The sequence below is a fragment of the Metarhizium brunneum genome, chromosome 4, assembly GCF_013426205.1.
Source record: "Metarhizium brunneum chromosome 4, complete sequence".
Lineage (NCBI taxonomy): Eukaryota > Fungi > Ascomycota > Sordariomycetes > Hypocreales > Clavicipitaceae > Metarhizium > Metarhizium brunneum.
Window position 1 is genome coordinate 2,246,606 of NC_089425.1, and position 27,561 is coordinate 2,274,166.

Sequence of the window (27,561 nt, forward strand, 5' to 3'; positions counted from 1 at the left end):
CGCCGCCTTGGCCAGCGTATATTGCGCACTGGACACAGATGAGTCCCGTGTCAAATCATTGTTGACGAGATCTAGGCATCTTTAGAAAGAACCGGGTGCTATAGTCCATTGTGATGAAACTTCAACGCTATGTTCGCGCAACTGGCAAGCTGAGTTGAAAATTTGTTGCGTCTATTGTGATCTACTGTGGAGGTACGAGCCTCCTGGAGACCTTTGCAAGACAATTATAGGCACCCAAGTATGCATCCACGGATAACTAGCATACAAAATGGAGGTCATATTTTTTCATCTTCCACCACAACGCCGTGCCGCCATCATTCTACAAGCATCCGCTGTATCTTACAGCATCTTCATTGCGGATGCATCCTGTCCTGCAGCAACTTCTTCGGCAGAGTCGCCTATGATACTTTCCCTCCTCTTTTCTCCAGCCTTGGTCAGGCCTTCAATACCCAGTCCGACTTCGCCCACACGTCTCAAAACGATAAGGAGGGCGCCTCGGAGGTCCTGACTGAGTTCCTTAGTCAGGAGTTCAACAGCTAGAGGGTAGAAGTCTGGAATATGAGACTTGAAAGCGTCCTCCGGGAATGTTGCATAACCTTCTAGTACGTCAACGACAACGGGGCGCCATGCCATGATATTCCTGTGCTGTGATTCTTCGGCCAAAGCCGAGTACCCTTGAATGATGTCTTTGCAAAGTGGTACCAAGGCAGCCTCAATATCAGGGCGGCTCTCCAATCTCTCTGGTGCGTTATCGGCGAACATTCTGAATAGAATAGATACGTACGTTGCCGCGGCGCCGCTCTCTTGTTTAAGCAGGTTGGGCGGCTGCTTCATGAAGCCTTCTCTCCACAACTTCATGCGAAGCTCTTTATCTTCATTGAAGCGGCGAGCAAATTGGAATGACCGTTTGAGCAAGGCCATCAAACGCAATAGCTCAGTTGACGGAATATGAGCGTACACTGTGTCATTGCTGAAGAGTTCGTTGACTGTCTCAATCATCAATAGCTGCAGGACACAGCGTGAGATAATGCGGTTAAAAAATCGACGTCTAGCTGCTGTCACAACCACAGGTTGCTGTTGTAGATTTGATGATGGCCTGAATTCCTCTAACGGCTGGCCGGCAATACCGCCTGGAGTTTCCATATCATCGTCTAGGGGCTTCGGCGACGGTTGGCGGGGGATAGGCTCGCCGTCGGAAACGGCGCCAGAGTCATCATTCGTGCCGTTGATCTTCAGAGATTTCTCATCAACCGAAGCCGTCTCTCCAGTAGGGCTTAGGGTCCCGGAGAAGTCAAACCCATTAGAGGGTAAAGCCAGAGAAGCTGTGGTGCCCATGTTTGTCGCTGTAAACAGCTGATATGCCGTCGTGCGCTCAAAAAGCTCGCAAAAGGCGCCGACTATCTTGGCCCAATGCTCTGGAGTGAACTTGGTGACATTTTTCAGAATGAGTTGCTGTAAGCAGTTGCTTCCGATACGAGATATTGTGTCATTTTCTTGGCAAATGCACAATGCTAGCAACTCCAAGAAGCGGTCAAGCATATATTCCAAGGACTCGAAGTAGTGGGTAAAAAGTGTTATCATGTTCCGAAGGGCCTGAATCATTGTTGTTGAAAGCCAAACTGAAAGCTCTTCATGATTAAGCACATTCGTCATCTCTGGCCTTGACCTCAAGACCATGAAGATTGGATAAAGCTGCTGTCGCCACAAGATATCCCAAAACTCAGGTGTGAAGTCACCGCCATACTTGATAAGAGCAGCAAAGAAGTATTCGAGGGCGTTCGACCGCACTTCCAAATCCTCTCCAGTCATGAGCACATCGTGAAACGCAAACAGCACCGGGAACCAGAAGCCTTCCTCAACTGTTGTGTTCGATAGCGTCCTCTTAGGGCCATCCGACGTCTTGTTCGGCGCGTCGGCATTTGTGTTGCCTTGCATAGACTTGTACTTCTGCGACAATGGGCATTCAGGGGTTTTCAGCATCGCAGGAATGATGGATTTGAGTAGCTCCAACGCAGCGAGGCTCTTCTTTTGAAACTTTAAGTTCTTGGAGAACTCGGTGAGACAAACAATTAGGTCAGTAAAGGCGCCTTGCGAAATCACAACGCCAAACTTGGTCTTATAGACCTGATTAACATTTTCATAAGCAAGATTCACAATACTCTCGTGGGGTTCTCTTGCAGCCACTGTGAATACTCCAAACATGGTTCTCCAACCAGATCGGATATTACCTCCCCGCGCTTGGATCATCTGGATAAGGCAGCGTAAAACTAAGTCCTTGACTGTGACATTATGGGAGTTAGCAAGTACGTGCTCAAATGGCTTCAGAAAATCTTTCTGGAACTTGAAGCCTGCCAGTTCCTCAATTTCCATAAATCTCATGGAGAGTTGTCGAAGCGAATCCAAAGCGAAGAAAACAATGTTCATGTTGTTGTGGCATCCAACTTGGTTGAAGTGCTCTCCAAGAACATCCCATATATTACTCCATTCAAATCGAACACGGTTCATGTTGTAATAGCTGATTTCAACGATCTTCTGCAGACTGTAGGTTCTAGGCGATTCGTTGGAACCAGACACTTTGATCTCGTCCCAGCTCACTTCGGTGAGAGCTTTTGCAAATTGCACCATAGCCTCACCAGAGAGGTTGGCGGTATTCGTGAAAATTCTATCAACACTGCGAATAAAGTCATCCGAACGGCTTTCTAGGGCAATTTCATGAGAGAATCCTCTCGGACCCGTCCCGGATCTTTGCCTTGGTCTCTGTCTCGAATGCGCCGACGATCGTGAGTCTGAAGTGTCAGTCCTTGGGGGTGGTATAAATCGAGCTTGAGAAACATCCGGGATGGTACTTTCGTCAACACCGCCAGTTATGAGTTGCAGTCGATCAAGTTGGCTGATGCACATGAGTATGTCTTTCCATGATTCTCTCAACAGATTCCCTTCGGTCTGGCCAAGATCCAAGATGACCTTGAGGGCCTCGATATTTTTTGCCTGCATATCCTGAGGATTGTTCAGATTCGTGGTATTCCTCAGAGCAGAAATGAAGGCTTCTCTCGGTGTCGACAACTCAAAAAGACACGCAATTCGAGTCGCTAGCTTCATGCCTTCCAAGCAAAGCTTATTCACCTCAATATTATGAGATTTTTGGATTTGGCTGGATAGCGCCGAGAAGAACGACATCCACGTTACATCGAACATTGACCCAACATGTTTGAATGATGTTGCTGGGATAAACCTGGGTTCCGCCTTGGCAGTATTCCGGCGCTGGCTCTTGAAGAGATTCTTGAATAATTGCTCTGAACGCAGAGAAATTTCTTCGGACTGTTGCACATACGCCTCGCGTTGCAAGTCCCGGCCAACGTTGGAGAAAGCTTGGCCAATACCAGCCGCGAGGCCGCCTGCGGGATTGGCTGTGACCGTACCGGCTACTGCGGCAGCTTCACGCTCGCTTGTGAGTACGATTTCATTATTTGCGATTTCATCGTAAATGCCCAGGAGATACTCGTCGGGTAGATCTGCATTGTCATTTATGCCACGGTTATTTTTGATGAATTCCTCCTTGCTCATGCGTTTGGCAATTTTGCTGCTGTGCTGATCCGTGTTCAACATTATGACAGAGTAGGCAAGAACATAGGCAGTGTCTGCATTCGCAAAAGCGTTGGGATTCCCCATGACATAGCGTTCGGCAAACTTGAGCATAAATCGGTCGATCTTTTGAGCTTCACCAGGCAGCCGGAACGACTGTAGAAATTGGCGCAGTGCATCGACAAACCGTTTCTTGGTAAAATCCATTGCATCAACGAATGCGTGCATGATGTCAATATTCTCTTGGTCACCTTCTCCCAAGTACTCCCCAATTTGGGCTTTGTCAAGCTTATCCTCCTTTAAGAGGAAATTGGCAATATCTGCAGGGCTGTTACTGTCGATAAATCCATCACGTAATAGAAGTTTGACACCTTTCTTAGGCTTGAAGTTGAACTGCCTGATAGCATTTATCAATGCAGTTTTGCGCGCCTTCTCTTTTTCCAGCTGATCAGGGTCATCGTCCACAACAGGAGTAGAAGGCGGTAGAGGAGTCTCGAGTCGAGACGCGCTATCGCTCAACGTAGGGTCAATGGATGGTCGCAATTCATCAAGGGAGCCTTTGATATCTCCTTCTGGTCGAAGCATATCGCCGCCATCAGATCGTACTGAGGCTGACCAGTTAACCAGGGATCTGAGCGTTTCGACCAAAGCTTCGAGTGATAGCCGCTTCATTGCATATTCCTTCGGGTAGTCTGGTTCATTCTCCTGCGGTGGGATGATTTGGGCAACTGTTAACGGGGGTGGTAGAATGCCTTTCAGCTGCCAGTCGCTGGCGGGTGGTGTCTTGGCCCTCAACTCTTCATATACCTGTTCGTTGATTGTCGTGATTACGAGGGGTGTTGTGGAGAATTTGGAAAGATCCTCGACCATAGCTTGAAAGATGTTGTCCACAGTCTGGTCACAATCATAGTTGAGATACGTTTCGACTAGAGCTCTGGGGTCTGCACACAGCCGATTGAGTATCGTTACAAAGTAGAGCTTTTGTGACACCGGCGCGTTGCGTCGAGATAGGAGGGCAAGGTAGATTTCGTTAAGAAAGACCTCGATTTCTTTCTGTCTACAGCGTCAGAGAATGGCACAAGGGATTCAGGAATGACCAATGATGGCAGAAAACGTTATTTACCTTGAACGAGGACCTCATGTATTTGAGCATTAACCAAAAAATCTCGGAACAAACATCAAAGATGCGGTCTACAGAACTTGCACCATTGCGGGTGATGCTAAGGCAAAGGTAAAACTTGATGGCTTGCAAGAATGATGTTGGCTCGTTGTTTTTAGAATTCTTTATGGTGCAGAGGGGCGACGTGAACACGGTGATGTTGTTGTTGAGTAAAGTATGAATGAGGTGAAGAGAGATGAGTTTCGATCGCATTGGCTGTCCGCGCAGATCATACAACTGATCAGGGGGGAGAATTTTGGTTGACAAGTTACAGAAAGACCGAAATACGAGGTAGGCATCTCGTATATATACTTCGTCCTCAGCATCTAGATCATCCATATCTTCCTGGGTCGAACCATCGGGCCCTGATGAACTAGAAGTTAACGAGTCATCTTTGTTGGCAGGCTTCAACCTTGTGACCATTGTTGGCCCATCACCGAGCGTAGAATCATCAAAACTCTTCCGATGTTCGAGATCCTTCAATGTCAGCTTGGCGCCACCGTTGGACTGTTCTGGAGCATTGGAGTCCGATTGAGGTGCAGGCGACTCCTCGCCATTGGGGCCCAGCTGTGTGCTACTTGCCAGATCGTTAGGATCAAATGTGATGTTGCTGGAGCTATGCTTCATGCTGCCTAGGCTCAGTCTAGACTCCTTCATGTGCAGCCTCGTCCTCACACGTTCGAAGACTGTCCCAACCATCTGCGTCAAGGTGCCTTGGGCAACCTGCTGATTTGCAGTGCTTCTTGACAGCAGAAAGACATTGTAGACCTGGCGGACGGCTTTGAGAAGACCTGCACCATGCACGACAATTTTGTCATTGAGAACAGCAGCAAGTAGGGACTTGACAATTTGAAGCTGAATCTCAACAGCCGTAGTTTCGCCCTGGAAACAGTCACAAATTGTGTCGATGGCTCGCTCGATCAGGGGGGGTAGTTGCTCGACGGATTCTTTGTTATCGGTATCCGCGGCGTCTTCTTTGGTAGGTATTGAGAAATATGAATAGGATATCAGCTTGCCGATGCAATCGAGAGCAGCCGTCGTCAACTGCGAGTTGCTCGACTTTGTGGCTAGTTGCAAAGGAGCAAAGACGATTTCGGGGTCTGGAAGCTGGTCTTGCTCCTTGATGGCATCGAGAGCCTTGTTTGCAGACTCGGCGAGCTGCTTGTTGCGCTGCGCATCTTTGGAGGTAGCAATGGCATCCAAGGAGGACACCACAAACTTGAGAGAGCTCATCGGGGAGCGCGGGCGGAGCCAGCGGCCATCCGAGAGAAGACGGGAGAATGGTTGCCAATGGAGCTATGAATAGCAATCAGTCGTAGTAGAGTCGAGGGGCGGCTTCAATGCCCAGATGACGTTGAGACTGCCAGATGATGTTTACGATTAGCTGCCCCAAAAGCAGATCCAGGAAACTGTGCAGCAGTTGGATTTTAGCCGATCACACTCGGTGTCGATGTCTGATATGCGACGACTTCGAGGCCCTGACGCGCGCGATGCTCAAATGTGACGGCGTGAGGTAGGAGCCCCGAGGCTAGGCTAGCGGAGTGAATACGGCAGCGTGAGCTTTGAGGCTATAGACGGGTGCCAGGAGGCAGCTCGCGTATATTGAGACAAGAGCAATGCCGCACGAGTATAGAGTGGGAGTACTGTAGATGGCGCGGTCGTACTCGAGCAGAGTGTCCCGAAGTGTGGACTCATGGAGTCAAGTAGCAATACGGAGTGTACCAACGTTAGGTGTTCAGTGGAATTGGGAAAATTGAAAGTGGAGAAGGACCCTCCATGGTCCAGAGTCCGCACATGTCAACTGGTGCCGAAGGTCCTGGGAAGTGCCAACATGGCCGCCGCGCCACAGGCCGAGTACCCACTGGAGTACTCAAGTAAGGAGTCAACTGGTAAACCAGCCACATCGCTGGCTGCACAGCCAATTGACTGCTTATGTCAGGAGAACTCCAGCGGAGGTCAGTTGAGTAAAAACACTCTCGCTGCAAAATGCCAAAGAGGCATGTGCACTAGAATTTTCCTCTTTCAGGAAAACAATACAGATAGATCTCTATGCTATCCAGAGCATGAATTATATGTTACCAGTGTCCTAAATCCTTTATTGTCTGGCACGATTCTTCTTCTAGCACGAAGTGTTTCAGGGGCTGCGGCGCCGAGCGGATGTCGGATTTCGGGATCATGACATGCGCGTAGTTACAGACCTGGGTTGGTACTTAGGTAAGTACTTAGTAGTATCTAATAACCCAGCTCCAGGACGTACTCCGTACTTACCTAGGTACTTAAGTAAGCAGTCTGTTCTATTATAGAGCTAGGTACCTAGGTACCTAGTATTTATTTTAGTAGGGAGGCAATATATGAGCTAGCTGTATGTTCTGACCGGCACAAAAAAGGCTGGTTGAAGGAAAAGACAACATCTAGGGCGGGCATAGACGTGTGCGTCCGGTTATCTGTGCTATCCAAGACAGTCCGCTGTGCATCGTCCGTAATAAAACAAAACAAAAAAAATACCAGGTTCGTCCAACAATCTGCTCTATTGTGTGGATCATGAGATGGGTACCGACCTAGCTACCCAGGCGTGTATTCGGACCGGCCAGAAAACCGAACGTCTCAAGTGCTGCCGCCTTTATTCGGAGCAGTAACAGGTGCTGGACTACTCGTTTAGTAAATACCACCTAAGTACATACTTAGATGTAGTAGTCATGTAAGGTATTTGATTTCACCCAAGAAATAAGCATAAGATATGACGGCATCTTTATCCTGCCCTCCGATGGCACTGTGCTAGGGGTACTCCGTACTTAAGTAAGTACTACTTGCTGTCGACATCAGGCAAGACCTGGAGCACCTACATGCTAAGTAGGAAGTAACTAGGTACTTGTAGGTGGGCGGGTAGGTACTTGAGTAGGTGCCTCGGTGATTACGCTCGCCTTGGTACCGAGAACGTACCTGCACACTTCGTAAAGTATAGTATCTTTGATATCATGAATCGCTGCCCTGAGCAACTGGTCTGGCCCGTCAAGATTGAATTGACCAGACAGGCGTCAACTGGTGTCGGCATGACTTGAGCACCAAGCCCTTCACCCAACCCACTGCAGAAGGGGCCAGGGTGCCACCTCTTTGCCTCTCCCCTGTCCGGCTAGCCCAATCAAGCCGCCGTGCACCGGACCTGTCCATCTGCCTGAAATGCCGTGCCATGCCATCCGTTGACTTGTAGCAACCCGCCGTGCGCCGCCCATGGGCCTGCTTGGCTTCCTCCGAAAGCGGCTTAGGCCCCAAAGCTCCAGCAAGCGACGGAGCTCAACGCAAAATTCTGGATGGCCTGCTCCAACCATGAACCCCAAGCATTTCTCCGTCACCTTTCAGAGACGCTCCCCGTCAACAATTCGCGCGCTGCCGCAACTCTCCCACCCTCGGGCCTCTCAAGCCTTTGCCTCTTTTCCAATTCGGCCTCAATCCGCTTCAATCCGACTCTCTTATCTCCCTTCCACCTTCTAGGCCCGAGAGACCGCTCATCCGGTGCTTCCCAGCCTCGCCCCATAGACTCTAAACTCCAAGCAACAAGCAGAGCTATTTTTCTTCCCAAGATGCTCAGCGCCGCCATTCGGAGGCGAATCCTCGCCCCAACTCACAATGCTCTCCGCACCGGCTTCGCCTCTCATATTGTGAGATACTATGCCTCTTTTCCGGACCACCAGGTTGTCAAGATGCCTGCTCTCTCCCCGACTATGCAGGCCGGCAATATTGGTTCTTGGCAGAAGAAGGCTGGCGATTCCGTTGCCCCTGGTGATGTCCTGGTAGAGATTGAGACCGATAAGGCCCAGATGGACTTTGAATTCCAGGAGGAGGGTGTAATTGCCAAGATTCTGAAAGAATCCGGCGAGAAGGACGTCGCGGTCGGCAGCGTAAGTGTCTTGGTTAATGCGAGCACAAAGATGCAACTCTTGGGTTCTTTTCTCCCCCTGTACACGTTGAGTGCTAATGTATGCTACGGATTTAGCCCATTGCCATTCTTGTTGAGGAGGGAACCGATATCTCAGCCTTCGAGAAGTTCACCCTGGAGGATGCCGGTGGTAATGCGCAGCCAGCTCAGCCCAAGCAGGAAGAAAAGTCCGAATCGCAACCCGCTCCGTCGTCAGCCCCTGCGACCTCTGCCGAGCCAGAGCAATACTCATCCGAGGGCAAGCTTGAGACTGCCCTTGACCGTGAGCCCAACGTTGCCCCTGCCGCTAAGCGACTTGCGCGTGAAAATGGTATCGGCCTGGATGGCGTCAAGGGGACTGGAAAGGGCGGGAAGATTACAGAGGAGGATGTAAAGAAGGCTATCAGCAGTCCCGCTGTAGCATCTCCTGCCGCCACATTCGAGGATATTCCTCTGAGTAACATGCGCAAGACCATCGCCAGCCGCCTTCAGGAGTCAGTCCAGAAGAACCCACACTTCTTTGTGACCAGCTCGCTCTCCGTCACCAAACTGCTGAAACTCCGACAGGCATTGAACAGCTCTTCTGAGGGCAAGTACAAGCTCTCTGTCAACGACTTCCTCATCAAGGCTATTGCCGCGGCTAGCAAAAAGGTTCCTGCTGTCAACTCCAGCTGGCGAGAGGGCTCCATTCGCCAGTTCAACACCGTTGACGTGTCCGTTGCTGTTTCCACCCCGACGGGCTTGATCACCCCCATTGTCACTGGTGTAGATGCCCGTGGCCTCGAGTCCATTTCTGGAAAGGTCAAGGAGCTGGCTAAGAAAGCTCGCGACAACAAGCTCAAGCCTGAGGAGTACCAGGGCGGTACCATCTCCATCTCCAACATGGGAATGAACGCTGCTGTCGACCACTTTACTGCTGTCATCAATCCCCCTCAAGCTGCTATTCTCGCCGTTGGTACCACCAAGAAGGTTGCCGTGCCCGTGGAGAACGATGATGGCACCACCGGTGTCGAGTGGGATGACCAGATCACCGTCACTGCCAGCTTCGACCACAAGGTCGTTGATGGCGCCGTCGGTGCTGAGTGGATCCGTGAGTTCAAAAAGGTCATTGAGAACCCTCTTGAGCTGCTTCTGTGAGCAGCTAGGCAACAAATGTCAAGCGGAGCGATGAAGCGAACATAGCCGGAGAGTTCGTGGGAAAGCATGCCTTATAGAGTTAGCGAGGATCCAGAATGACAATGGATCGAAGAGAGGTAAAGCATTGGTGAAAATGTAACCATCCTTTGCCCGTGTCAAAAGGACGATGGCAAGACTCCATGCCCGTGTACAATGACCCTTGATTAATACTGTATTTCAGGTAGGGAGACTATTTCCAGCTTGTACATTGGCTCATTATTCTCTCTCTCCTGTGCTGCAGGAAATCTATCTTATTTTAAATGTATTTTGATCGGTTCGGTTGCGAAATCATGCCGCTGTCAATGGCAAATACTTTTTCCTACTTGCGTGCCAACAACACGGTTGCTTTGGTTATGATGTAATATCTGGGCGCCAATAAACCTTTGCCAGGTCTCCAGCCGCCGCGGTGAGGTACGGACAGAAGGCTGCGGCACAGCACAATGATCCTAGGCGACAGACAACGAAAAACTGGTGTTAGTCTTGATGAACGTAAAAACGTCCAGACTACGACGGCGGCAGCCCACCCATACGATGCAGAGGTGAATACAAATTTGCCTCCAAGATATATATACATTTGACTCCCTCTGGAGTCTAGTCGTCTCTTCCCCCCCTACCCCCAGTGCCATTATTTCAACCCGCAGTAGCCCGTACTTCCCACCTCTACAGGCCATGAACACAGCACCGAACCAAGCCAGGGCAACACCGGACTGAGGCGGCTCATCCCCAGGACGACGGAAAGGGGCATGATTATTGATATACATATGAAAATGCCCTTGTTTCCTGGCGCCGATCCGCCGTGGGATTACGGCGACGGCGCCGCCCGAAAGTGATGCAAAAATCGAACACGACGGTGAGCGTGGATGTCCGGACGACGCTGTCGGGACACAACGGCTCCAAGTGATGATGCAAAGTTTATCTTTCTTTCTTCAAGTTCGATACTATTAAAAAGTTGGAATAATCATGTTTCAGAAGAATGCCGCCGTGCCACAGAATTCTCAGTTCACTGTTGGTGTGTGTTTCTATGCTAGCACAGGCTGGCCACAGCCATCCCGCGACCGCTACCTTTAGAAGAGGGCAATGGCAGCATTGAAACTATCTAGCGATTCCAGACAGCTCGGCATGGAGTTCTGGTGACGTATCCATCCAGCCGTGAATCCAAGAACAAAGTCAACAGCATTGGTGTAAGTGCGGCTTCGGTGAATTCCCCCCTAACCAGCCAATGAGCGCTTCGGAAAGCTCGGGCATTTCGTCATCTCAGCCCGTGTCTCTCTCGCTCTTACACAACGGGTTACGTATGTCGCAGCGTCAGCTTCAGATGTGAAATTTCCTATTTGACGTCGGTTTACTCCTTGCTACCCTTCTGTATTCACCGAACGCAGGGACTCAATACCCCGAGGTTGGATTCCTCGCAGACTCACCGAATCAGATTGGCAGACTTGTGCCACCCAGGAAATGTCGAGCCAAGATCAAGCATCCTCCTCCAACGACGGAGATACTGGTGCGCGGGGTGCACCGGCCGACATTCCTGAAAAGAAACGGAGACGTCCTCCGCTTGCCTGTGAGCAGTGCAGAAGGCGAAAGATAAAGTGCGACAGGAATTCACCGTGTGGACACTGTACCCGGGCAAGAATTCCCAACTGCACGTACGCTCCCATCTACATCCCAGAGTCCAAGGCGGGGAGGAAAACATCCTCTAAGCTGCCGAGTACCAGGGCTGGTGGTGCAGCACAGAGGCCGGTGCTGCCAGCTCCATCTCCAGACGCAAAACCCACGACAGGAGAAGGGCGCGAAGTTGTAACCGAGTCTCTTGGCCCGTCCAAGGCCTCATCCAGCGGTCCGAGTTCCAATGTCGGCTCAGCTTCTGACTCGTCCAACGTCGATTGGTTGATTGCCAGAGTCCATGAACTCGAAGACAAGCTTGCCAATGTCGTTCACATCACCGAGCCCAGGGGCAATTCCTTCGTCTCAGGAAAAGAGGACTCGGTGGCTCCCCTTGCTGGAGTCATCTCCAAAACAAGATACTTCGGAAACAGCCACTGGATAACTGTTACTGATTTGGTATGCCTGCCTTTCTTCTTCTTACTTCTTGGTCACTGTAGATACTTCTGGCTAACGTCGAATGAACAGCTCCCAACAGAATTCGCCATACTCGGGCGTGCTGAAGCAGACAAGGCTGATGTATACCACACGCTAGTTAAATGCAAAACCCTAGGTCGCAAAATTAAGAAGAATCGCCAGCGGCCTCTGTCTTCTGAGAAACTTGGGGATACAATTCCGCTGAAAGAACTCGCCGATCAACTGATAGAGAATTACCTGCGCACTTTTGAAGGTGTCTTGCGCATTCTTCATGTGCCAACCTTCCGCCTCGAATATGAGAAATATTGGCAGAACCCTGGTGCCGCCAATATGTGTTTCGTGATGCAAATGCAACTCTGTTTGGCTCTCGGTGCCACTATATACGATGAAATATTTTCCATGAGGGCCATGGCGATGCATTGGGTCTACGAGGCCCAGCTATGGCTGATGCTCCCGGCGGAGAAGAGCAAAATGACGATTCCCGGTATACAAAACCTATGTCTCTTAGTACTGGCCAAGTCCTGCTGTGGCGTCGGCCAGGACCTCACTTGGATAACGATGGGCAGTCTTGTAAGAATGGCCATGTACATGGGTCTTCATCGAGACCCAAAACATCTGGGGAAGATGACTGTTTACAGAGCCGAGATTCGCCGGCGCCTATGGGCCACGGTTTTGGAGCTGAACTTGCAGTGTGCGTTCGAGGCTGGCGGTTCTCCGTTGCTTCATACCACAGACTATGATACTGAACCCCCTGCCAACTTTAACGATGACCAGCTGGTCGATGAAAACGATGGCGAGATACCTGTAGGACCATCGTCTGACACACCGACCGAGACATCTGTCCAGCTTGCCATCCTCAAGTCGCTCCCGCTGCGGCTCAATCTTCTCAGGCTTGTCAACGACTTTCGCGCATCACGCCCATATGATGAAATACTGCGATTAAACTCGGAGCTGACAAAGGCCTGCCGAGAGCTGTCACACAAGCTATCCTGTCTGCAGACGAAAGATGCCGGCTCAAGAGGTTCGACAATCAACTACTTCCACGTCTCGGTGGCGGAACTCTTCCTGTATCGGTTTTTCCACGCGCTTCATCTAACCGCCATCGCAAAGTCCTTCAACGATCATAGATTTTATTTTTCCCGAAGAATGTGCCTGGACAGCGCACTCAAACTTCTCAGCCTCTGGGGTTTGTCGGGCAAGCCGTTGAACACACAGGCCGAGGGTCAAATGGACTTTGTGCGAATCGTGGACAATGCCTCTGGGCTTTTCCGTTACATCAATGTGCAGTCGTTATTCTTCGTCGCTGTAGAGCTCATTCATCAGAAACAGGGCCATTCGGTCAGCCTCGGGTATATTCCTTCCATTGGCGACTCCGACCTGCGAGCCTGTTTGGAGTCTGCAAAGTCCTGGTCTTTGGAGCGGGTTCGGGCGGGGGAGACCAACGGCAAGGGCCACTGCTTTCTAGCAGCGTGCCTGGGCCATATTGATGCTCTCACCTCAGGCCTGTCTCAGGAAGAGGTGGACACGGCGATTCTGCGAGGGGCGACGGAATCAGCAAACAGCTGCTTGGTAGCTCTCACCGAGGTGGCCAAGAGAGAGGGAGTGCCGTCCGAGGAGTCGACGCCCGAACCGACGGACATGGATGGCGTCACCAACATGCCACTCGAGTGGATGGGTGATTGGGCGTGGGATGACATGAGCGGCATATCATGGGAACCATGGTCCCAGAACACGTTCGGCGGCGGGATGGAGCAGAGTCTTCCTGGGCACTTTTAGCTTTAACGAGTGCAGTTAATTGCCAGGGACGAGCTACCTCAGGTATATTGAACAACGGAAGAATGGGGATGGCGGCGCAATTGGCAGGCGATGCTCCGCTTGCCACCCGCGCCTTGTATTATTGTCACGACCAGTACTACTAGGAGTAGTAGTAGTATTATATAGAAGTATTCCCTGCATTTGCAGGTGAAGGAGTTTTGCTGTCAAGTTTCAGCCATGGGCAGGGCAAAAAGGGCTCTCAACGCAACTCACTGTAGCAACAATACAACATTTCACTGCTATAATAGAAGCGCTTGACATCGGCTATCAGAATGTTGTTTACCAATCTGGCGTCTTGCATATGGCACAGGTTACCATTGCATCGGCATTGCATTGCCGCCTGTTCCGGCCCATCTTTTCGTTCCTGTCGCTGCCGCATCCCCTGCATGGAGGGCAAAAGGGTCGTCGATCAATATACGAAGCTAGACAAATTGGTACGAGTCCGCGGTTTCCTCAGAACGCACAAACTGATAGTGCGTGTCGTGCCTTCCCAGATGCAAAATAATACCAGTTCCTTGTTGTCGTGAACGACGGACCGTATGCAAGGAACACGGTTTGATTCCCACCAGACCAGACCTGATAGAATTCGAGAAACGCAGGCCGTCCAGACTAGGCCGGCCCTCTCCAGAGCATTCTTTTGGCCCCGCGGCCCAACAGGATATAGACAAGACACTCTGCAATATAGCAACAAGCGCACTCCGCGCTCTGCCCACAATGACCCGCATCACCACAGTCGTCCTGGCCATATTGGCTCTTACCACCGACGCTCGCCGGCCTACCGCGGCGAAAAAGGGATGCACATTTCTTACGACGACGACATTTCTTCGCCAGACAACATCGCCGCACTGGCCCCAGTGCTCGTTTGACGGCACGGAGCGCATCTACAGCTCCACAGTCACTATGAATACAACCGTCGACTGCCACGGATGCTCTCACATCCGGGTTATCTCTAAGCCCAATGTGCGCTGTCCTGCGAAAATCTAGGGGATCAAGACGGAAAGCACACCTTATACGGTTCACAGGACGATTTGCGCTGAACCCACAACACACTAGGTCATGTCAAGCCTAAAGGGATCATAGGAGGCACGGGGAAGGGGAAGGCGATGGACAAGTATCTGCAATCACGCCGTGATTTCACGACGGTATAGACTAAGCGAGCCATGGCCACAAGGGGGTAGAAGATGGACTCGAAGAAACAGGGTATAATCAGGTGTATTCCTATGGTTTATGAAAAAGGATGCGTTTGCTCCTCCATTTTGTTCCCTCCATTTTCCCTCTTCGTTTATATAAATAAAAAAGGGAGAGAAGTTTAATTTATTTGGCATTTCATGCCTATTCCCACGTCCTCTCGTCCTTGAAAACGCCGCCTCTCACCGAAATGTGCCATCTATGCGTTCTGAACCTGGACCTGACCATCCGGCATACCAAAGTAGGCGGCCACGGGTTTTTGTGCCTGCAATTCCTTGCCGAGCCCAGCGGCCTGGTTGCCGTTGAAGCCGTGGAAGAGGCCAATCTCGACGATACCGGGGATCTTGAGCAGTTCGTCGGCCAGCGTCTGAATCTCCCAGGAGCCATTTCCCCCCTTTCCATTCTCCGTAGAAGACAGATCCTTGGGGAGCAACAAGGGCGAGAAGGGCGCGTCGATGATCCACATGCCATTGTCTGTGACACACTCGCCAGCCTTGCTGGGAAGGCCTGACCGGACCGCAGGGTTAGGGGAGCCCATGGCGCGCAGGCGGGTGAGAACATCGGGCGCGGCAAGTGGAAGAACCTCGAGGGGGATAGTCTTCCACTTGGTGCAAAGCCGTGGTGACTGCTTTCGAGAGTCTGACAGATACGGTAAGAAATTTGGAAGGAAACGGAGGGGTAGTAAGGTGTCGTGGATCAGGTTGCACTCACCAGCAACAGCTACAAACTTCTTGGCAGCAGTGGCAACGAGCTTCTCCTGGAACAGGCATGCGCCGCCTCCCTTGATCAAGTTCAGATCTTCGTCGACTTCGTCTGCGCCGTCAAAGGCGACGTCCAGAGCCACGGGGGCGCCATTGACGAGAGGCCGCTCATCGACGTAGCACAGCTTCAGGCCGGCCTTCTTGATCAGACCCTTTGACTGGCTGCCGGTAGGCACAAAGGTCATACCAGAGTAGAATGCCGGGCCCTTGCTCACGATGGCATCGACCACGTAGACGACGGTGCTGCCGGAGCCGATGCCGACGAACTTGTACGTGGGGAGGAGGTGGTCCTCGACGGCGCGGTAGGCGGCGAGCTTCTTGGAAGACTCGACAAGATCGGCGGTTGAAGACATGACTGCTCTTGTGGCATGAAAGGAAGGGATTGCCAGTTATAGGTTGCGGCAGAGAAGCTGGCGGGGAGAAGGCGATTGAAGCTCGAGCTTGACGTGATGGCGGGGCACGAGGACTCGAGGAGACTCGGTCAGGTTTGTCAGGGTCTTGTCAGCAAAGCTCGTCTTGGTCGTCGATGCTCTTCTACGCCAGGCTATGACTGATGCGGCTACTGCGGTATGTGCAATCAATTGGCGAAACTGCGTCCCTGGCGAAGCAGAAAATGTGCAGAGACTAGATGTTGCCATGCGTTCCATCAGGCGCAGTCGCATCGAGGCGCTCGACGTGGTGAGCAAGCCAGTGGTTTTGCATGTGGAGACGGCATCGTCACTTGTGGGCATTGATTCGGTCGAAGCTCTCGAGGCATTGGTTTTGTAAAGTCGGCCACATAACTAAAGCTCAGTTGCGTCCTCGCTACGGCAGTGTCTGAGGGTCTGATTAAGAAGCGTTTTGTCTCTTCGCGCTCGGCCGCCGCCAATTTGTTACATGGCACCACGGTGAGAGGTTGCCCATTGATTGTCTGACGACGTCACTCGCAGCCCAGATTCCCCACCAGCCAGCCGCTCCATCGGAGTCTGCATTTGTGCATTTGTGCATTTGTGCATTTGTGCATTTGTGCATTTGTGCATCCAGTGCACATTTCACATGCGCGCGGCCAACTCTCATGCCAAAAACCAACCACAGCCAACAGGCACGCAGCTTGTCCATGTTAAGACGGGAATTTTTTACCTGGTCAATGATTGTATTATCCTCCATCCAGAATACCGACTATGACGAACCAATGGATCCCTTGTTTGTCACAAAAGGTGTGCAAGAAAAAAAGCCTACTCTTATGCACCACCGCTTTGTTCCTACATACATGATACAACTACACCAGACAACCCTATGATATGCAGCTTCATCCCAATTCGGATCTGACATCTCTCCCGACTTCCGGTGGCCCCATTGCTTCGTCGCCCTGCTGCATCGCCGCATCTGTCTGGCATCCTACGGAGTACATAACTACTACATATGTAGCTATGTATGTACAATATTATTTCGCCCTGTCTCACGCGCGGATACGGCAGCCGCAGCGGAGCATCTTGGTCCGAGATGAGCTGACGGCATGACAGGATAACTTCAGTAGCCGAGAAGAAAAGCCTAGTAAGCTTCCGCCCGGTCTTATAGTTGCGAATAAGGTTGGCCATGGTCGAGAAAAAAAATGCCCCCTTGGCGCTACGTGGGCACATGCGTGCCGTCTTCCGTTCTGGCTGCAGATTTCGCCTCTCACGATGCCGTTCTAGGTTTCCTAGGCACCAACTTTGCCCGTTTAGACTCCAGTGCTAGCTCCCGTGGCGAGACTGGCTGCATGTACTGCTGCAGCCAAATCTAGAGTCGTCTTCGTCTTGCGCCCAAGTCCATTGCAGTCCGCGCAAAGCCGAAACACCTAGCTTTGAGCTATAATGCACATCCAAGGCTTTCTCCCGATGGTTTCCACCTAAGACAGACCTACCTCTCTTCCTCTCCCTCTCTTCCTCTGCTGCAAAATTCTATATAAACGCCAGCAGCTCGCCCCCATCAAGTCTGGCAAACAGTCCTTTCTTCACTCTCCAGATTCACTATACATCTTCAGCACTATATATCTTCATATACATTTACATCACATCATCTCCCTCTTCGCAAAAGAAACAGCCGATATGCGCACTCCCCAGCTTCTTGCACTGGCCGTGGCATTGGCCACTTCCACCATGGCCAACCCAGTTCCTGAGATGGGCAACGATCCCGCAGCCCGAGGCGCCCTGAACAACCCAGATGCCCCTGATGAACCTGGGTGCACCAAAACCATATTCGTGGCTCCTCAAATGACAGCCGGCCCTGTTGAAACCGTTTGGACCTCTACTGCCACTTCCACACAGAGTGTTGACTGTGGCGGCTGCAACGAAGTCCAGGCATCTACCATGTTTTGGGGAGTAGGTCCCGTCGTCTCCTTCAGCACGACCACCACCGCGGAAACAGCAAGCACCACTACCGTGTACGCGTGCTCAACGTCCGCTGCAGGTCAATAAAACGTCATCACCAAGGAGCCGGAAGCCACTACCGCCCCATAAGCTATTGAAGCTTTACCGGAACGAAGGAGTGAATTGGTGGCGGTGGATGGCATGGTATAACTTGGTCGGTGGTATTGTTACCAAAAACAAAAGTCCAAGGAGCACACATTCATAGTTTTATCCAACAGACTATGTATTGAATAAATTTTTTTATGTTTTTTTAAACCTTTGCTTTACATACCCGTTCCGCCGCAACAAGTGACCAAGCCTTTAGCAATGGTACACACGCCCAGCATTTCTTCTTTTCTTCCCCCTTTTACATGCCCTCGCCATCATGGCCACGAGGCGACGAACTCTTTGCCAGCAAATTCCTCGTAACGTCCAATCGCCAAATCGAAGGCCCGTAGTCGTCATCCCCCCGTCGATGCGTTTCAACCATGGTCTTGATATTGCCCTTTATCTCCTTGTTCGACGTCAGCGTGACATTGCCACTGGCCCATCCATACATGAAGATGGAGAGCTTGCTGCTCTTGAAGCCGCTGTGGCGAGCGACGTCAATGGCCATCGCCGGGAGCCGCGAGCTGCTAGCTGCTTGCTCGATTTCAGGCCAAGTCCAGCGTTCATCGACAACTTTTATGGGGATCTGGACTGTACTTGGCAGAGCGTGTGCCGAAAGCTCCTCGAACCGCGACCGAAGAGCAGCCTCTGACTGGTCTCTATAAAATTGGGCAAATGGGACGAGAAGGTTTCCCCTTTCTTTCTCCGAGCTTGTCCCCACGGTGGCGAGGACGTCGTGAAAATGCTCGGCCGCTTCTCTCGTACAAACTAGCGTCCTGTTCTCAATAATTGGGTACAGTGCTTTCACCATGGCGCCATCATGTTCCATCTCTTCTTCTATCTGCGCTCTTGTTGTTTCCTCTTGCCACGGTTTAGGTTCCAGGCGGAAATGTGTAATGTCCGAAATCAAATCAATCAGAATCGTGTGGTCCATGTTCAACGTATCTGTGAGCCCGCCAAACTCATGGCCCAGTAAATTTCTGATGGCAACATCAAGTTCAGGGGGTGGTGTTTTTAAGAATTCGCCGTCTCGGCCCTCGACGATAATTTCAACTCCGGGGTCGACCCGACCAAGTTGTTCAAGAAGCACATTGATGTCGTTGTTCTCTTTGCCAATATTGGGCATGACTATCCTGAGTCGTGGGATCCGGTACTCGTGGCGGTTTATTCTCGCCGCCGCGACGAGTCGCTTGACTTGTTTCGCGAGCATGACGTCCTCCCATTCCTGCTCGTCGACGGCATCCCCAACATTGTGCTCACCCCATCCCCATCCGCTATCTGTCATTTGTCTCGCCAGTCGGTCTGGCTGAAGTGTGTGAACGACAAGCCACTCCGCACCGCCTTGGACAACATGTGCCTCAACTTTGGCCTGTGCCTTGATGGTCCGATGTGCTGCTTCTTTCTCGCGCCCAGTCAAACACATTTTTTCCACTTCTCTTTTCCGCATGTCCCTGTCAGATCCCTGAAAAGCTTGGTTGATGGAAACAAGGGAGCGGCATCTTTTCAGCACGCTCCAGTGTAGTGAACCATGGGAAATGTTGACAGCGCAGATTTCCAGCTTTCTCCCGAGCTGTCGAAGCGCGTCGTCTGGAAGCTGGGAATGCAGCGAGTCTTGAACCATGTCTTCCAGAGTTGCTTGGTTCTTTCTCAACTGGCGCAAAAATGTGGGCAATCCTGAAGATGACGGCCTTTTGGAACGGGCGTTGAGCGTCTTGCCGAACTCTTCGATTTCGGGGATGTAGCCATGAGACGCTGACAAGGTCGCCGTTGCCACCCCGAGCAGACGGCTTTTCAGCTCTGTACTAGCATTGCTGGCATTTTCGACGCTCTGGATTCCATCGCGGGACGCCAATCTTTCTTTGCTATTAGCTGTCATGGCTTGGTTCCGTGGTTGACTTTCCGATTTCGTCTTCGGGCCGAGGTTCTTTGCGACGGTGCACAAAGAAAATACCACATTTCGAGCTATTTTCTCTCTCTTTTGAGTAATGGCTGCACCTTGGCGTCTAATGCTGCTCCTGTCCCCGTCACTGGTGCTCTTCAATCAGCTTCGCAAGACTGACTTTGGCGAGTTTGATGCCAGCCATCCGTCATTTAGGGTTGTGAAAGGTTGTCTGGTCGTCGCGACTGGACGCAGTCGACCCACATTTTCTGTGCTCCAATCCCGCTCAACCCATGTAAAACTACATATTGACTCGATCTAAAACCTCTTGTTCTGCCCAACACTAGCTAGCCATCTACCACCGTAGCCACGAGACAACATGGTCTGAATGCAATTTCAAGCCACCAAAATGTTGCCCTCGCATCACATTCGAGACTGACATACGGGGGGCCAACCACAAGCGGTGCTATGCCTGCGAATAGTTTCGATGCGCATGGTTGAGCTGGAGTTGGGCTGCTGTTTCAATGCCTGAGCGTATCGTCCCCATGTCAACGTTTGGTCTTGGTCAGGACTTCGGCCAAATGTCAAAATAGTACAGGCAGCAGCTGATGAAAAATAGACTGGCAATTCTCAGCTCTGCTACCCGGGCCTGAAATGGAGAGGCCTTCATTATTCTCGGGATTCAGCCAAAAATATTTTGAGACATGTGTCCTTGGACAACAATGCTCTACTACACTTCAGCTGGCAGAAGTAGTCGGTCTTTTCGCTGGCGTCGTGACCCTCGGTGAGCTTACAACATCCAGAGTCAACTGGATGAACTTGAAGCTCTGAATATCCTCATCACCGAGGTTGAAGCTGAAGCCGCAGCTGAACAAGATGCGTTGCGAGACACGCCAGCCGGGGCCTTGAGTCTGCGATACTGCAAGAAGGCCGCCAAGGAGCTGGAAGATGTCATCCAAAATCCTCAGAGAAATATCAAGTGGCCTGTAAGGCTGCCAAGGACGGCAGCAAAATTTGGGGCTGTTTTGAGCCAGAAAACAATATTGGATGCTCAGAGGCAGCTATCCAAGGCGTTTCAAATGCTTCAATTTGCTGTGACAGTACGTATGTGGTTCGTAAAGTCGCCGAACCATGCATGGCTTCTGGTTGAAAAGTCGCTGCAAAAGGAAAAAAAGCTGACAGCTCTGTTCGTTCTCCTACATATAGGTCTCAGTCCAAACGCCTACCAGAACGTACGGCCTCAGCCTTTCCCGCCAAAAAGCATGAAATCAACACTGCCAAAGTCAAGCATACTCCAACACCGACGAAGATTGCATCCGCCAGCGTTGAATTAGTGTCGCCGCAGCAGGCCACCCTGCGGTGGTTGTCGGGCTCTGTTTTCGGAGGCATTGCCGGTGCCCAATGTTCCCAGGTCGTCCAGGAGGGTCGCGATGACGGCGAAGAAGTGCGAAGTAAAGGAACCCAGGGCCAGCATGGATATGGAAAAACCTCGATCTTACTTGCTTCACTAGCTACACAAGCTCGCATCTGATTCCCGTCATGGGTCGCACAAGCTGCCTGGGACATTTTGTCATATAGGTCATCACGGAGCTTCACATGGAAGCTCACAAGCTGGAATGTTGTCCCCGGTGATAGCCCGATCTTGGAAGCCGTGAAAAGAGGTCCGTTTACTGATGTCATGGCGCTCATCTCGTCTGGCGATGCGTCCTTGTACGACCGAGATGACAACGGCAAGACGCTGCTTCATGCAAGTTGGAGAAGACGGAAACACAACCGCACCCCGGTACTCAATTAACATGTTTGCAGTATGCAGTGTATTGCCGCAAGTTTGACACGGCTATAAATGTCATAAAAACGGGCCATCCAGTCGTGGAAACAGACAATCTCGGGTTGTTTCCGTGCACAGCGCCATCTGCGTCCCCGCAAGCAGACGCAACCAAATCTCTCGAGCTCCTTTCCGTGGTGATCAGTAGCGGAGACTTTAGTAATTTACTTGAAGGCTTGATTGACGACTCCGCCACAGTCGCATTCTTCAAGCCAAGCCAGTTTGATCGGCTAATCTGGGTTGTCCCTGGGTTCTTGGAGCTGATTGATAATGACTTGTCTTGGAATTTCAGTCAGCTGCCGCTGTCATCTAAATCCAGGACGTTTGGCTGGTCCATGGTTCGTGCAGACACCCTGGATGCCATTCTTTCCCGTTACTCTATAACGTTGCAAGACGCAAGGCAGATGTTGGACTATTCGGTTGGCCACTCGTTGCACGAGTTCGCCGCACAGTACCTCGTCCAGCCCAACTTCCGAAAAACTTTGCCAGGTTCATGGCGGTATGCTTGGGTATATGACGGCGAGACTAACGGCAACATAGCAGTCAAGAACGCCCAGCTCTGGAAGGGTTACGGGTTCGGCCTGGTCTCAGCCATGGTGTTTGACTACCTTGTGAAGGAGTGAGAGTTTAACATTCTTGGACGCATGACTCCCCTATTATACGCTACAATGAAGACAATGAGTCGGTTGGCCTTGCGTCCCGATGCAGGTCCCCAGCCAAGATGGGAGGAGGAAGTACACGACAATGTGAGAAGTCTTCTAGACGATGTATCAAGGAGTGGGGTCAGGCTTGAGGAATATGGACGCGTGGAATTCTCGCTATTTATGAACAACGACTTTGCCCGCACAAGGAGGTGCCGAAATATCATGGGTTACAACCATGAAGTGGTAGGGGGCCCGTGTCTAGCTCCATTACAGTATGGGCCGAGGCCGAAAGACTGGAGGTTTGTTTGGGACAATCTAGTGGAAGAGTAAATGTTGGAGAGCCAGCCGTTAAACATGCCAGGCGCGTGGGTAGACTAGCGTACACATGTCCAGATAGATATTGTCCCAAATACCTCTCTCATGGTTCTCTCTACCTTGGCCCTGACTAGAACTAGCTGGAGGGTCGGTGGCTGCGCATGTGTGGATGCAAGACTCGCCTAGAGGTCAACTGGGTGCTTCTCAACCCTTATTCCACCACAGTTTTGGGTACATTGTGCGGGCATCAAAATCAATCTCAAGATCAGGCTCAAGCTCACGCTCACGCCACGCAACAACGAAAACCACTTTAGGAACCACCAACGTCCAGTAGCCTACAAAACGTTGCGCAGTGGCACCGCTGTACCTGTTAAAAAAAGTCAGGTCGAATTCACGCAGCCACATCCGCGGGGCCGCTATCAATCGGTGTCTCATACTCATACCGTGCGTGAGGCCTGGTTCTAGAAGTCTTGGTATTGTCTGGTTTACCTCGCACTTGGATCCACGCCAAGCAGCCATCCATCATTAAACATCTTCACATGCGCCAGAGCGCAAGGCAGGAGGGAAAAAAATTTTTCTCTTAAAAAAAACCCTCAACCCGAGTTTTTGCGAGACGCCCGACGATTCCGCTCCTGCATGTCAATGGATCTTTGTTTGTTGGCGAGCTTGAAGTTTTTCGCAAGAATCCCTGCTGCAGGTTTTCCCCATATGATCAGGCGCCACGCAACATTCGATTGAGTGATTGGACAAACCACCGACGTGAATGTAAAGTTATAGTTGGCATCTCTACCTGCTCTCTCCTTGAAAGGTCAATGGTGGTCGAACGACTCTGCCAAAAGGGGAGGACTCCTGCAAGAGGAAGTCTTGTTTCTGGTTGGTCTTCTTCATTTCCTTTACAACAAAAGGTCACTATCAGTTGTTGGCCGGCCACCAATATAAAACCCTAACCCTAGCTATTATTAACAGTGATTATTATTCGACAACATAAATTCAATGTTTGTTTCAGAAGTCTGGCCTGGTGGGGAAGGGCGGATCATCACCCACTATGATTTGCTCCACAGCGGCCTTTCAAAGGGAGAGGGGGCTGAGTAGCTAACGTCGACGCCAAAATACACCCCAGTGCCACTAGAAGCCCACTGAAGGAGGGCCAAGTGCTCATTGGGCCCACGAATTGACAACACTTACGGAGTAGCGGCTCGTCCACTTAGCCGCTGACAGGTAAACTGGAAAAAATAGCCGTCGCCCCTTCCCAAGGGAGCGAAGCACTGGGAACCAGGCGCGCAAGAGCTGGACGCCACACGTTTTATAATCAACGGAGAACACCATGTGCCCTGTGCTGCTTCCATCGTTGTCGTCTGGAAAAGTGGCGCCGATTTGTTTTGGCACCCACACCCCCTGCCAACCCCCCAAGTTCCGCTGACGAGGAGTCCAGAGACAAAAGGGGGTATTTTCAGGAATGTACAGTCGTAGCCGTACGCCTGGGCTATAGCCGTTAAAGATCCTGTACCTTGGCGATGGTCGGGTTATTCCAATGGTCCACGGTCATCTAAGGCTTTCACCAAGTGAATCGGTAAATAGTCAGGTTACCCACGATAGTACAGGCATCAAGCTTAGCCACTATACGGAGTGCATTTTAATCTGGTGTCTTTATCGTCATTTGCCCCCCCATAACGCTGCCTACCTAGTAGTTTCGCAGCCTCCAACTCGAGGCATTTTTCTTCTTTCAACACCAGACAGACTACATGCACCATGATAATACCGCCAATTACAAGAGAAAATTAAATTCACCAAGCAATATGTAAAGCTGTGAGCGCCATCTAAAAGCTTGGGATGACTGCCTCGAGGCTCTTTTACCTATCGCACGCGGTGCGCGCATCGCCGCCCCTCATCAGCTAGCATTGAATTGAGCCGGCCCTTTTTGAGCCCATTGACAAGAGCCGCGATGACCTTTAACAGCTTCAACAACGCGGCATTAACATCGCATGATGCGGTCAAGAAAGAAAAAATCCTTATATGTACCTTGAGTATTTTGAGGTGTAATTTTCTAGTAAATTCGAACAAGGTACAAGCTCCATAATAGTCGCACCTTGACGATTGTTGCCGAATATTGATGAAAAGGATCTCGCGAAGCTACGTAGCGTATCGTATAGGCAAGGTTTACTGTAACAACGCCAAGCCTCTCCGCACGCCCGCCAAGTGTGTGGTTCCTCCTCACCCCACACAGATGGGCGACAAGTCGAGTTCAATGTAACCTGGCCCGGCCGTTGAGTGCAAGTCGCGCGAGTCGAATAGTGCGTCGTCTTTGGGCTTGAGAAAAAGTAATCGAGAGGGTTTAGGGGCAACGGCGGGCGCCGGCTTCTCCTAGTCCCATCGATTCCAAGTGACATCGGGAGCTGGCTAGAATGGCGCATGGCATGCAATTGCCCCGGTCGCAGGGCGACCACAAGTATTACAGCCTACTACGTATTTCAACTCGCTCGATAGAAACAGGCGTGACGGGGAAACCACAGCCCAGAATAGCCTCACACGCCGTCCAAATAGCGCGATGCAACATGGCACAATGCAGTGTATGCCACATTTCAAAAACTGGCCTGGCTCTTATTCTCTCTCACCATGAACCATGACAGTCGTCTGTCAGTTGCACAAGGACGCCTCACTTACAGGGCGGCAGGGAGGGGGACACACATGCCAAGAACTTTTGCAAGATATCAAACTCGACGATAACTATGGAACCATACATTCTTAAAATAATATGTATCAAAAGAGAATATGTAACACAGGAATAAGCAGCACAAGGGTCCAGAACCCGAGCACGCTTGTCAATGAAGCCTGGATGCAACTCCGATATAGGCAAAACATTCCAACCAAAGATTCACGCACGAGCAAACACCCAGAATATCAAACCTTTCCGTCATCTTGGATGCTTTCTCATGTCAAGGGTTCACTGCAAGTAGCCATTGACCTGCATTGTGGCCGTCGCCGATTGGTAATGAAGGACGCTTAACTGACAGTGACCTTGAAGTTGACGGGTCCAGGACTAACATTGAGACCAACTCCGTCCAGAGCGTTGGTGCCCTTGACATAGGCATTGTCTCCAACACCGCCCTCCTTAATAGTAGAACACTTATGACCCTCAGCACAAACACTGAGGGCAGGGATGGGGCGGTTGCTGTCGGCAGCAGTCAGGCAGGAGGCATCGGCACCAGACCAGGCACCGTTCTTTTCGCTGGCGTAGTCAAATTCGAACCAGGTGGCAGTGTAGAGTCCAATGTCGTTGGTAGGGACCTCGCCAACACCACAAGCTAAACCGCCCTGGCTGTTGGGCTCGGCCGCCAGAATCTTCTCACCACCGGCAGGGAGGTCGAAGGTCATGACCTGATTGCCCTTGAAAAAGCCGTTGATTCCGCCGTTCCTGCCAATCTTGAGCCAGACGGCGCACTTCTGGTCCTTGCCCGACTTGTTCTCGATTGTCGCAGTGTATTCATAGTCTTTGGCGTCGTCGACGAGCATCAGATTGCAGCCATAGTTATTGGGGGCACCAACATTGCCCTTGTAGGCAATATCAGCGATAGAAGCCCGCTTGGAAACTCCACCACAGAACTGCTTCTTGCCACCAGATCCAGAGCCGGTCGAGGGGGTAGATTTGGCGGCGCTGGTAGTAGCTGGAGGAGGCGGGGGAGGTGCAACGGTAGGTGAAGCTGGAGACGGGACGACGGCAGCCTTGTTGTTGACAGCAGCTCCGTCAGGCTTGGCATTCATGTAGAAGTCGATGCGCTTGTCAAGTTGGCGGTGAATATTCTTGTGCGCGAAGCCGCTGGGGTGGGCAGCGACGCCGAGGGCAGCAGCCACGGCGAGGGTTGTGGCAGAGAACTTCATTCTGTTGTTTTTTGTGTAAGAGGTCGTTGTAATATAAATGCAATGGTGAGTTCCGAGTCAATCGGTCTCGTTTTGACAGGCCCGGGTACTCGCAGAATATCGGGAAGCCTACGGAACCAAAGATGCCGGCAATGGTTTGTTGAGGGAATGTGCTAGTTCTCCGTGTAGGGGCGGGAATCCAGGAGAACAGAAGATGGAAGAGAGCGTGGGCCGACGTAGGCTGAGGCGCTGGTTGTTAAGGAATGACTTGAAAGGCAAAGGCAAGGAAGGGCTGGATGTGTTGTTGAAGGATGGTGTGAATAAGAGCAAGGGAAGCAGGGCAAGGAGACTTAAAAAGGAGAGTGGAAGGGTGCTGGCAAGGGGACGATGCGCCACGGAGAATTCCAAGGAACCAGACCAGACTTGAGGACGAGCCGTTGGGTTGCAGCTCAGATTGGTGAACATTGAAGGGGGAGGGGGGTGTTGGAACATAGGACTTTGCCGGTTACAGGCACTTGCTCAAAGGCTGTCTAGTCTAAACGGCCCAGGCGGGCACAGCACGGAGAGATCAGTAGTTGGATACATGTATGTATGTACGCAAGAGCACATTCTTTCTTGGCTTTGATCAAGGCTGGAGCAAGCATTGGATGCCCAGGACGGGGGTGTCTCTAGAGTCCATAACGGACCGGTGAGCCATGGCCTAATGCAGTATAGCGGCCTGTTGAAGTGAACCAGGCTCATTAGGCATGTTGGATTTCAGGTACGAGCCAGTCTTGATTGGCCGACTACCACTCGGACCTGGCCGTGCCCGTGCATTGTACTAGAACCTATTGGGCGGTTCTTGTACATACAAACTTGACTTCCAAGGTTCTAGTGGTAACGCGATGCGCGTAGTACTT

The 27,561-nt window shown here is 51.3% G+C and overlaps 9 protein-coding genes across 9 annotated transcripts; 5 read left to right on the forward strand and 4 right to left on the reverse strand.

The window, feature by feature from the left end:
* Positions 1 to 339: 339 nt before the first annotated feature.
* Positions 340 to 5,974, reverse strand: SEC7 (Protein transport protein SEC7; the record flags this gene model as incomplete). Its single annotated transcript, XM_014690233.1, has 2 exons — positions 340 to 4,635; positions 4,706 to 5,974. 2 exons carry the CDS (start codon positions 5,972 to 5,974, stop codon positions 340 to 342), a joined length of 5,565 nt encoding a protein of 1,854 aa, XP_014545719.1.
* Positions 5,975 to 8,319: 2,345 nt separating this feature from the next.
* mrp-3 (Dihydrolipoyllysine-residue acetyltransferase component of pyruvate dehydrogenase complex) lies at positions 8,320 to 9,791 on the forward strand (the record flags this gene model as incomplete). Its single annotated transcript, XM_014690232.1, has 2 exons — positions 8,320 to 8,637; positions 8,733 to 9,791. 2 exons carry the CDS (start codon positions 8,320 to 8,322, stop codon positions 9,789 to 9,791), a joined length of 1,377 nt encoding a protein of 458 aa, XP_014545718.1.
* A 1,491-nt stretch (positions 9,792 to 11,282) lies between these two features.
* Positions 11,283 to 13,682, forward strand: lepB_5 (Transcription factor lepE; the record flags this gene model as incomplete). Its single annotated transcript, XM_014690231.1, has 2 exons — positions 11,283 to 11,888; positions 11,958 to 13,682. The coding sequence occupies 2 exons, from the start codon at positions 11,283 to 11,285 to the stop codon at positions 13,680 to 13,682; spliced, it is 2,331 nt and encodes a 776-aa protein (XP_014545717.1).
* Positions 13,683 to 14,435: 753 nt separating this feature from the next.
* G6M90_00g073490 (uncharacterized protein) lies at positions 14,436 to 14,705 on the forward strand (the record flags this gene model as incomplete). Its single annotated transcript, XM_014690230.1, has 1 exon — positions 14,436 to 14,705. One exon carries the CDS (start codon positions 14,436 to 14,438, stop codon positions 14,703 to 14,705), a length of 270 nt encoding a protein of 89 aa, XP_014545716.1.
* Positions 14,706 to 15,108: 403 nt separating this feature from the next.
* Positions 15,109 to 16,023, reverse strand: RKI1 (Ribose-5-phosphate isomerase; the record flags this gene model as incomplete). The annotated part of the gene is made up of 2 exons (XM_014690229.1): positions 15,109 to 15,548; positions 15,621 to 16,023. 2 exons carry the CDS (start codon positions 16,021 to 16,023, stop codon positions 15,109 to 15,111), a joined length of 843 nt encoding a protein of 280 aa, XP_014545715.1.
* Positions 16,024 to 17,787: 1,764 nt separating this feature from the next.
* Positions 17,788 to 18,105, forward strand: G6M90_00g073510 (uncharacterized protein; the record flags this gene model as incomplete). Its single annotated transcript, XM_014690228.2, has 1 exon — positions 17,788 to 18,105. The coding sequence occupies one exon, from the start codon at positions 17,788 to 17,790 to the stop codon at positions 18,103 to 18,105; it is 318 nt and encodes a 105-aa protein (XP_014545714.2).
* A 298-nt stretch (positions 18,106 to 18,403) lies between these two features.
* Positions 18,404 to 20,020, reverse strand: G6M90_00g073520 (uncharacterized protein; the record flags this gene model as incomplete). The annotated part of the gene is made up of 1 exon (XM_014690227.1): positions 18,404 to 20,020. One exon carries the CDS (start codon positions 20,018 to 20,020, stop codon positions 18,404 to 18,406), a length of 1,617 nt encoding a protein of 538 aa, XP_014545713.1.
* Positions 20,021 to 20,568: 548 nt separating this feature from the next.
* G6M90_00g073530 (uncharacterized protein) lies at positions 20,569 to 22,471 on the forward strand (the record flags this gene model as incomplete). Its single annotated transcript, XM_066130987.1, has 6 exons — positions 20,569 to 20,587; positions 20,643 to 20,773; positions 20,827 to 21,123; positions 21,237 to 21,474; positions 21,577 to 21,770; positions 21,830 to 22,471. 6 exons carry the CDS (start codon positions 20,569 to 20,571, stop codon positions 22,469 to 22,471), a joined length of 1,521 nt encoding a protein of 506 aa, XP_065987246.1.
* Positions 22,472 to 25,807: 3,336 nt separating this feature from the next.
* Positions 25,808 to 26,683, reverse strand: G6M90_00g073540 (uncharacterized protein; the record flags this gene model as incomplete). Its single annotated transcript, XM_014690225.1, has 1 exon — positions 25,808 to 26,683. One exon carries the CDS (start codon positions 26,681 to 26,683, stop codon positions 25,808 to 25,810), a length of 876 nt encoding a protein of 291 aa, XP_014545711.1.
* Positions 26,684 to 27,561: the final 878 nt, after the last annotated feature.